The sequence below is a fragment of the Hipposideros armiger genome, unplaced genomic scaffold (assembly GCF_001890085.2).
Source record: "Hipposideros armiger isolate ML-2016 unplaced genomic scaffold, ASM189008v1 scaffold_12, whole genome shotgun sequence".
NCBI classification, from domain to species: domain Eukaryota; kingdom Metazoa; phylum Chordata; class Mammalia; order Chiroptera; family Hipposideridae; genus Hipposideros; species Hipposideros armiger.
In genome coordinates, this window is record NW_017731362.1 from 2254810 (window position 1) to 2265913 (window position 11104).

At 32.7% G+C, this 11104-nt stretch overlaps 1 protein-coding gene across 1 annotated transcript in view; it reads left to right on the forward strand.

The window, feature by feature from the left end:
* DTWD1 (DTW motif tRNA-uridine aminocarboxypropyltransferase 1) overlaps positions 1 to 11104 on the forward strand; it is an 18077-nt gene that overhangs the window by 1985 nt on the left and 4988 nt on the right. Inside the window, exons 2-4 of the mRNA XM_019663830.1 lie at positions 2175 to 2493; positions 6649 to 6792; positions 8744 to 8993. Coding sequence (XP_019519375.1) covers positions 2230 to 2493; positions 6649 to 6792; positions 8744 to 8993 — 658 coding nt within the window. The 5' untranslated portion in view covers positions 2175 to 2229. The remainder of the gene's footprint in view (positions 1 to 2174; positions 2494 to 6648; positions 6793 to 8743; positions 8994 to 11104) is intronic.

The window sequence follows — 11104 nt, forward strand, 5'->3', positions numbered from 1 at the left end:
TGGGTGAGGCAGGGGAGGGAGCCATAACCATTTCCCTTTCACTGTCTCACAGGTTTTTATGTTGATTTTGTAGAGAAATGATATTTATATAAGGCTTTACTAGTATCCATTTAGTTATATGGATGGAAGCCCAAGTATAAGGGGATATTTAGGAGGCTTTTCAGGAGGAATGCATTTTGAGAGCCCTAGAAAAACTCCCCAGTAGTTTTCCATTGAACACCCAGGGAAATGGAGTCAGGTTGAATTAGTCTCGTCCAGTTTCTTTTTTAGGATGAGCCCGGTGATCTAGGTAACTCAAGACTATTACAGCTTGAAAGTGTTTCTCTGTAAGGATCTCAGGCAATACTAAAACAAACCCAAACCAAGAGGATTTAGGTGAAACATAATTAGCTTTGTAAGTGCAATGATGAGATCTCTAATGGCTATGACAATTGACCTTTGATTGGCCAATAGTTGTAGCCCCAATTTCTGAAGATTGATAGGATCTCCTCCCAGACTTTTAAGGCTGCTCCTGTCCTTAGAATAACTTTTTTATCTTAGGATTTCTTTGCCTGGATCTGTAGATGGGCTCTAGAGATATGCAAACCACTTGAAACTGTGAGCAAAATATTGTGTGCGTATATGCATTTTCTACAGATAAGGCCCAAGACTCTTATGTGATCTTAAAAGGATCTGAAACTCAAGAAAAGGTGGCAGTGTAATACCCTGCACTCTTCTGGTCATTGAGGGCATATTCACAAAGATACAATAGAAGCCCTTTTTAGTTAGGTGACTTGATATGGGGGTCAGAAGTAGATGTTTTCCATTTGTGAGGCAGGAAGAAGTGATTGGACAATCATTCTGAAGTAGCACTTTCTCTGAGAAACCCAAAATGTAAACCTGTGTCTGATAGTATACATAAAAAATATTTATTGTATAGTATTTTGATTTTCCCCTTGGGTGAATTTGGCAAGTATATTTTACTTTTCTTTCAATGACCAGCATCGTTTTTCTTTGCATTTCTTTTTTGGGTGTCAAGCTCACTGGGATTTACAATCTTTAAAAGCTCCTGATGAGTAATTAAATTAATATCACTAACTTCTTGTTAGAAAGTTATCTTGTATATTATGTTCCATTGGACTTTTTGTTAATTTTCTATTTGGGAGACCACAGAAAGTTTCTTGTTGCAGTCACAGTGTTTGGCCTGTGTGTTTGTCATCAAAGTGCCGGGAGCCTCATAGTAAAACACCACAATGCTGTAAAGCTTTTTAATAAGAGAATCGTTTTACAGCTTTGGAATGCATATCAAATCAAAGGACCCCAGCCTATTGCCCGCCTTCCCCCCTCCCCCCAAAGATGTGCTTACAGAGTGTTTGAATAACACTTTTGGCAGCCATCATCCTTCTTTGATGGAAATACTTAAGTGGGAAAGTTATTTTACTATCTTATCTCTAGAACTAAGAATCTGAATGGTGTATGTATTTAAAAAGCAGTAGGGATTCTTAGAATGAGTGGAGCATTAATGTTACTTTGTAAAATTTTAAATTTATAAGATCACACTTTATTTTTCTGGGTATATATTTCACCTTTCGGAATATTTTACAAATTATAATTGGAAGTAGATGCATCTTATATTTTAATGGATATTTAGTTATATTTTTTATGTGTGTTTTAATTTAAGTTGTAGAGGAATATAACTTTTAGAACATAACCAACTAAATTTTACTGATTTTACTGGAACCTTATATTTTCATTAAAGTTCAGTTTCAGATTAGATGTCATGTGATATCAATTCAAAGTCAGAGCCTACAAGGTTGAATATATTCCTGGCTGATACTAACATTAAGCCATTATTTTTCTAATATAAAACAAAATTGCTATCTTTGGAACAAAAAGAGTCACTGAAAAATGGATTGTTGGTACCTAAACTTTATATTTGAAATAATTTTCTAATAGAGCACCTTTCTATTTTTATGGAGGGAATGGTCCAAAAGGGTACTTTGTTGTTTTGAGTTTATTGCATCTTAATTTTGTATTTTAAAGTATGCTAATTTAGTGGCTTAAAAAACTTGTCAACTTTTGTTAATAAATACTAAAAAGAGCACACAGTTGTTTATTAAAGTGAGTAATTTCTTTGTGGAGACAGTGAGTAAAATGTTTTGTTTTTATTTTGCCCCCTCCCTTTTTTTTTCCAGTGCACCCCTGTTACGTGTTTTAGGAATAGGTGTTAAACTTTGGTTTGAATGAAAAATGTCTCTCAGTCCACCTGTATTTCTCAAAGAAAGGGAAGAAAATAATTCAAAATGTGTGGAAATACAGCAGTCACAAACTACTTCTATAGCTGCAGAAGATCCTCTTCAAAACTTATGCTTAGCATCTCAAGAAGTTCTTCAAAAAGCTCAGCGAAGTGGAAGATCAAAATGTCTTAAATGTGGTGGTTCAAGAATGTTCTACTGCTATACATGTTATGTCCCAGTTGAAAATGTACCCATTGAACAGATGCCAATTGTGAAGGTTGGTAAGAAATTTAATTGTTTGAAAGTAGGAAAGTAGATTTTAAAAAGATGTCTCATATATGCCTGTTCTATAATTGGTAAGGTTGATAAATAATATCATTATAAAAATGATTTATATTAATAGAAAATTTAATCCTATTGACTGGTAAACCTATTTGTTTTCTTGTCCCTGGAAAAGGAGACACATTGCCAAAATACTTGGAGTCTGAGATGAATGGTATTGTTTTTAATGAAATCAATTACTTTTTTATTAGCGATTATAATTCATTTACCACATATAAAAAATATGATATAAACGTTAATGCAACAACAGAAAAGTTTATAGACTGCCTGAAGGAGCTTCAAAAACTACCTCCAGTCCTTGGAGTGCACTTTGAGAACACACATTCTGAAGGAGCGAGGGTTGATTTTTGCTTAGGCTTTTGTAAAATGGCTTAGCCCCATCCTATATGTCGAGATGGAGCACATGTCAGTGACCAAAACAAAACTAAATGAAAATTGAAAAGACTTAAGACCTGCTTATTGGTCCATGTTATAACTGTAGTGCTATAAAGCCTGATTTTAAAAATTGATTTGAATTAATTGCTTACTTAATACTTTTGTTGCTCACCAAGACTACTCGTGTATAGTCATAAGGCCTGTAAACAGTCATGTCTACATAATCAAATAATTTATTGCATATATATTAACTTGTCTAGTAGTGACCCAAAGTTTAGGAATAAATCAAATAATGCATAAAATTTGACTGCTGCCTATTAGGATTTTAGTGAGACTAAACTCTACAAATGGACTCATTAGTACTGGTCAGCAAGAATATCATAACTATATTTAAAAACATTTAATATTATTTTAAGTTTCTTTAAATTTGAATAAAGAAAAATTCTTTAATACTCATATTTTGTTCCTTGAATTTTGTTCAGCCTGTATATCATCTTGGCAAGTCCATGGTCTTCTCATGGGTATAAAAATGACACTTACCAGCTATTGGAAAGTTTACAGGCCAAGAATAAGTAATCATGGACTCTAATTAGCTTTCTGGTTACTTCAGAAAAAATAAGAACTTGAGAACAGTAAATCTTTTTTTAAGTTTCCCATTATCTTATAAAGATGTCACAATTTCAAAGTATGGCTTTTGAAGTACATACAGAATTATTCTATCTTCTATTTATATCATAGCCACATAAAGAAAGCATCCTATTAAAATTTTATCTTAAGATGTGTGTGTTTGAAAAAATTGAAGGTCAGAATAATAAAGTCAATAATATATTGACAGGGCTAATATTTTCATAGAAATTTAATAATAGAGGATTATTTTCTAAATCAGCGGTCTAATGTCCACTATTTGATAGAAATGACTCAAATTACGAAGTCAGTATTCGATCAACTCTAAATGGCCTATTGATCTGTGTAGAGATTTCCTTAAGGGTTTATATTTTAAAGGCCATATATAAAGATACGTTAATATATATTAATAATAATAAAAACAACAAATTTTTCTAATTTTTACTTTATTTTTATTTTTACAAATCATTTAGCATTTGCTTTTAGATAGCCTACTTGGGAAGGGAAGATGACTACTTAATGAGTAAGTACTTCCCAAGCTTTAAATTTTAGTCTAGGGAATAAATTCATAAATACCTATCTTTATGCGGAATGTGATTTTTTTTTTTATGTCCTGAGAAATGAATAAGCAATTTTAAAAGGTGCCCTTGGTATTTGTTTTTTTAAAGAGGAAAAAAATCATAAGGTAAAAGAAAGCTTCATTTTTACTAGAGTCCTAGAATTTAAAAGGCTGTCTTTGAGCAAGTTGATAATCACATGGGGAAAGGCTTAGGGCTTCCTGCTAATGGCATTTTGATAAATTTGTGCAGAAAGTTTTGTGGTAAATCTCTTACAGGAGACACAGGTGTTAGAGAACAGATGGATGTTCTTTACATGTTTGAAAATAGAACATCTCTACATGAACTGCATCTGGTCAACTCTACTGGTGTTAGCCTGTCATTATTTAAGAAGCATTTTCCTTTAAAATGTGTGAACTAGAGTACAAACATACATTTCCATGATTTGTTCTGTGTCTGTATTTTTGTTTCATAGTATCAGATATTCCCAATTTAACTCACAGAGAACTAAAGAGACCTGGACTGGGTCCCAGGAATACTCCTTGGGCACAAATTTTGTGTAATTGTCTTATACTTATAGATTTTAGTTTATAATAGGCTAGGTGCATGATTTGTAAAATACATTAATAACAGTCCTGTGTCCTCAATATAAATGATCCTTCAAAGATAGCCATCTGATCAGAAATGTTCGTGTTTACCTTTGGAATTTTCAGCTCTACTTATCAGCCATATAAGAAAACTGATGTTATTAGTAATAGAATACTTTGTCGTGATCTGCTTGCTTTTTCTTCTTTTCTCTTTCCTACCTTCCCTGGTCTAAGCTAATGCTGACCTGGTACTGAAACACCCTGGAAAAAGGGAATATAGTTCAACTAAGACTGAGCATCATGAGGGAATTCTGATGTAGAGTTCAGCCAGAACTAGAGTGATATAAAATCATTTGTGAACTGCCTACTTAAATGGTAAATTTTCTCTAACTAGAGGTTGGCTTGGTGATTGGAAGCAATTGGCCATAACTTATTAATGATCACTAGGCCTAAGGGGGGAAGGTAGGAGACCTAGGGTTTGAAACCCTAAATTGAAAACTATTTGGGATACATATTTATGGCCCTTTTAAGGTATATACTGTCCTCTTTGCACATAATCATCCAGAAAGACAAAATGTATGCAATTGAGATCATTTAGTAGCATGCAGCAACTGCTCTTTTAAAAAATAGCTCTGGAATTAATGATACAACAACATGGATGAATCTCAGAATAATTATTTTGTGAAGGAAGTTAGATGAAAAGAGTACATACTGTATGATTTCATTTATATAGAAACCTAGAAAATACAGACTAATCTACAGTGATAGCAGATCAGTGGCTGCCTAAGGACTGTGGGTGGTAGTTGATGGGGAAAGGGAAGGAGGGGGGGCACAAGAAGACTTGAGGGTGATGGATGTCATTAATCTTGATCGTGGTAATGAGTTCAAGTGTGTAACATATGTTAAAACTCATTCGATTGTCCACTGTAAATGTGTGCAGTTTATTTTATCAATTTTTTTCTCTTTAATAAAGTTGTTTTAAAAAAACAAGAAAAATAGTTTTGTATTCCAGGGTAAATACCTAGAATCCTGCCTGTTTAGAGTAGTATGGGAATTGGAAAGAGTGATTATCATAACAAGTAAATATGAGACAGTTTCTTATATATAGTGGGGGAGCTATGACTTGGTTTTCATTTTCATAATCATGGCTAATGCAGGACTTGCACAGGCATTGTACAGAAAACTAAACCAAACACATCAGTGAAATAATAGAAAAATCTAACTGAAGAAATGCAAGAAAATACTATGGTTGCATAGAGGCAAGACAAAATCCATAACAATTAAATAATGAAACTTTAAGGGAAATAGGCAAAGTGATTTTGAAAAGAGTTATTTTTCATATAAAGAGTGTACCTCCCAGACGTATTCTGTTATTGATTTTTCAACTAATAATGATTTCATTTATGCTGTTAAAGGCCACGTCCGAGAATCATGATGTTCACTACTAAGGATAATACCTTTGACATCAAAAGATGTGCAAGGAACAAAATTTTACCTTGAATTTTAGACCTGAAGCTTTGCCCAAACTTTTATTTCCTTTAAGTATATCATAAAATTAACAAACCTAAGGTGTTAAAATTCCTAAAGTTTATAGGAATTATAAAAAATGTTCTTGGCACAAATACTGAAATGCAAGGAGTTGGACTGAATGCCTGTGCAACTTAAATGAAAATGACATTAGCTTTGCTTTAAGAGCAGATTCTATGTTAAATGAGTTGAAAATAGTTGTTCTATAGCATAATTAATAATATTGAAGAAATTTGGTTTACTTGATGACTCCTATCATTCTTAATATTCTGGTTTAGAAAAGTATGACTTTCAAACCAGAAGTATATTTGTAGGAATGTAATGTGCACTTGCTATTTAAACTTTAAAGACCATTTTTATTAACATAAAAATAGGAATTTTTATATTTTCTTTGTTCATTTGTCTTTTTTTCAATTTTAGCTTCCACTGAAGATTGACATCATTAAACATCCAAATGAAACAGATGGCAAAAGTACTGCTATACACGCAAAACTCTTAGCACCTGAATTTGTAAATATTTACACATACCCTTGTATTCCAGAATATGAAGAAAAGGACCATGAAGTAGGTGGTTTATTTTTTACAACTCTTCACATTGAACCAAAAAAATGAATTTTAAACTCCAATGCCTTTCTGAACTTACTTGAACAAATATAACATTTTTCTATTTAATGACCTAGGGTTATCCTTATGTAGCAGCACCAAACAATATACAGTGTGCTTCACTGGTGTCTGAAAAGATAAAATAATCCCAGATTGTTAGGCTTCTTTGAGTCTGTCTTTCCACTTTTTATTGTTTTTTGGCATTGTTTCTTCAGGTTTTTACTCCTTGCCAGTATTATCATGCTTGCTTTTACTTTTTCCCCTCTCCCTTTTCCTGCCTGTACTACACGTTAATGGTCTAATTTGATGCAAACTGAGAAAACAGATTACAAACATTGTTGGAATTTCTCTAAAAGAAGAAAAGAAAGACTGAATTAAAAGGATTTTCAGAAATTCTCCCCAAATTAAGAACTTTAGTATATGGCCTTTGTGACATTTCCTTTGTCTGTTTGGAGGCCTTTCTTGCTCATTCCTAGATTCTTAATTGGTTTTCACATAGTTGGAATTTCACAATAGTGAGATTTTAGTGGTCTTGTTGAAGAGTAATATTGCAATAGATCTCAAAAAGATTTAGACCTTCGATACTTCTTAAAGAAGCTTGTAAACCCCTTTTAGGTTACTTGGGGACCATTTTTTGTGTGGTTAATTTAGAAACAAAATTAAAAATTAGTATACTCACTTGTGCTAGAAAGGACTTGGTAAGTATTTCCTCTCCTATCAATATTTTTTTGGGTTGAGTTTATAAAGTTGTGTTTGTAAATAATATCTTGAGTTTTGGATCTAGGAAAGTATTTGCGTTTCCTTCTCTGGTCAGCTAGGTATCATTTGTTAATTAAATAGAACACAGTGCTAGATTCTATAAAGAGACATGATCTGCTTATAATCCAACAAAATTAAGAAACCCTGGACTTTGCTAATTGGGTATGGGGGAAATATTGGCAAGCATTATGAATGCCTGAGAAACTTTTATAACTTTGAAGTTTATAAATTGAAGGGTTTTTGTTTATTTTTATAGTGTTTATTTTTTCATATTAAAAATGATGCTCATTAAAGAAAATGTGGGAAATAGAAAAAAGTATGGGGGGAAAATACCCATAATTCTACCAACATTTATTCATTTCACAAATATGTACTGGGTGCCTGCTTTCTGGCAGGAGCCATTCAGACCTTGGAAGTTCTAGCAGTATATAATGTCTCAGTAAAATGCTGAAAGAAAGGAAGTACCGTAATTTACAGAATTATTCCTTGAATGTTAGGTTTTTCAGTTTTAATTTTTTCACTGTAATAAATATACTTTAACAAATATTCTGGGTATTGTATGTGGGTATTTAGGATTATTTTATTAAGACGAATTCCCATAAGTGAAATTATTTGGCCAAAGGGTGTGAACATTTCAAGACCCTTGATTTAAGTTGCCAAATTGCTTTCACGAAGAGTTATACTATTTAAACCTGCCATGAGTGATGGCTATGAAGCCCGTTACACCATATCCTTACCTTTAACTGTATCATTTGTTTTGTCTTGGCTTATTATATAGATGAAAATGGTATTTAATTATTAAGCACTTTTCAATGGTTCCTTTACAAAGTATCACACACTTTGCCTTTTATCTTATGAGATATTATAAAGTTTAATTTTTTGATTCAAAGTACAATTAAGTTGGCTTCTATCAACAGGTGAATAACTTATTTTGAAGTATTACTTTTAGGTAGTATATTATGATTACAAATTACTCAGGAAGAGCCAAAAACTTTACCATACATATTAAAATAGCATGTAGAGTACAAGCTAATGCTTGTTTCTCAGAAAAATCAACATATATATTTTTTCTCTTAAAATTTTGAGTCACTCAGAATTTATTCATTTTGAAGATCATATTAGCACACTATTAACTTAAGTTTCTTTGCTTTAGGTTGCACTTGTTTTCCCTGGACCTAAGTCTGTCTCAATAAAAGATATTTCTTTTCATCTGCAAAAAAGGATTCAAAATAATGTTAGAAGCAAAAATGATGACGCTGACAAACCATCTATTAAACGCAAGAAAACTGAAGAGCAGGATTTGAAGGACAGCAAGTGCAAAGTGACAACACTGAAAAGAATTATATTTATAGATAGCACCTGGAACCAAACAAACAAAATATTCACCGACGAGAGACTTCAAGGTAAAAAGACATTTTTTTTTTTTGCATTGTTCCTTCCCCCAACTTTCATTTCATAAAACTTCAAACCTACAGATATATTAGAAGACAGGATGCATTGACTATCCATACATTTCGCCACATTTGCTTTATTTCTCTTTCCCTATTGTATACTTAGATATATATCTATATATATATATAGATATATTTTGTTGTTGTTGTTGTTGTTTGTTTGTTTGAACCATTTAAAAGGAAGTTGCAGGCTTTAAAACACTTCACCCTTAAATACCTAAGTGTATATACATCTTTTAAGAATAATTGCATAATCGCAATACTATTATCACTCTGAGAAAATAAAAGTTCTGTCATGTCTAATATTCAGTCCAAATTCACTTCCCTAATTGACCCAAAAATATCTTTTGTAGCTTTTTTTCCTCTAATGTAGCATGTAAACTCACATTTCATTTGGTTATGCTATCTCTTTAGTCTCTTAATGTAGAACAGTTCTCTGTTTTTGTTTTTCGTGACTTAGACTGGTGTAGAGAAGATAGGTCAATTGTCTGAATGTTTCATCATGATTAGATTCAGTTTAAATATTTTTGTAAGGATACTTATAAACAAAGATAAATCCAGGGTTGTCCATGACAATTCCAGTTTATATCTATTGTTTTGGTATATTTATTAATAGCATTCCCTTTTACTCTCAGAAATGAAGCTGTTTAGCTGATACATTATATGATTACTCTATTCATAGAAAAAGTTGTATACTTATTATTGCACCAAATTGGAGGCATATAATGTAAGTTGTTCTATTATTGGTGATACCTTTAATTACTTGGTTAAAGATGACTGCCAGATCTCTCCCATTACAAAGATTGATTTTCTTCCTTGAATTTAGTAGTAATCTGCAGGGTGATGCTTTGAGACTGTGAACTATTTCCCAACTGCTTTTCACTGAGTGGTTTTAGTATTCATTGATGACTCTTTCCTAAATCACTTATATTGAGGATTGCAAAACGATGGAATTTTAATTTTATTATTTCTTGTACATTTAATAGCTGGCATTCTTATGTAAAGAAGAGCTTTTGCTTTTTCCCTCTTCTTTTGTTCTCTTTCCCCTCTCCATGCCCAATTATGAGATCACTGTTGTCTGATAGATATCTTTTTTCAGTATGTTGTAATCCATCATGATTGTATATTTTTTGATGCCCAAATTACCTCAAAGTTTGCCAGTGGACACCCTTAAGCCCTTTGTAGCATGGCGTCATTAGTCCTTCTGGTACAGCACTTTTTTCCTGCCCCAGACCTAGAATCAATCATTCAAAGTTCACTTGTCCTTTTTTCCTGCCCCAGACCTAGAATCAATCATTCAAAGAAGATGTGGGTTTTTTTTAGTAGGTAATGATATTAGAAACCAAGACCTGGTAAATTTATTACTACTTGGATACCACTGCTTCAGTGCATAGAGCCAAGAAAAATAAATGTGTGTGTGTGTGTGTGTGTGTGTGTGTGTGTGTAGTTCACATGGATGGTTCCAATTCAGATTTAACATTACTACGAATTTTCTTTCTTTTGTTTTATGTTTGTATCTTTTTCTCTCTTAGAGTGAAAAGCTTAGTTTCTAATAATAATGGTTTAAAAAAGTTGCTTTACTTGCCCAAGTACTACAACTGGTAATATGAAAACAGGAGCTCATATTACCTCTCATGTTCCCTTGTACCTTACTCAGTTCTTTAGGCTTGCCCAGTTTTTCTAAAAGCTATAGGTTTATTTCCACCTTTTCGATGGCTTTGTTTGTGTACTGTGTATGATTAGAAGGCAAGAGAGCTATCTAGTTCATATTAGGAAGTCGCCGAAACGGTTTCAACCTGGGAAAGCGTCTCCCAAGCTATTGTTTAAAATGTACATCATCTAGAAAAGAAGGATTATGACACTTTTTAGAGTCTGACTTCCGTTGATTAGTACCAAGCTAACGTGAGTGACAATACTAGATTTAATTAGCTTAGTTTATATGGTTCATACCTCTGAGATCAACATACATGTTAGTAAGCTTTATTATTCTGATTATGTGTGTGTGCTTGTAGGCATTTGTGTGAGAAAGATAGGCAGAGAGATAAATGATGCGTGTGTGTGTG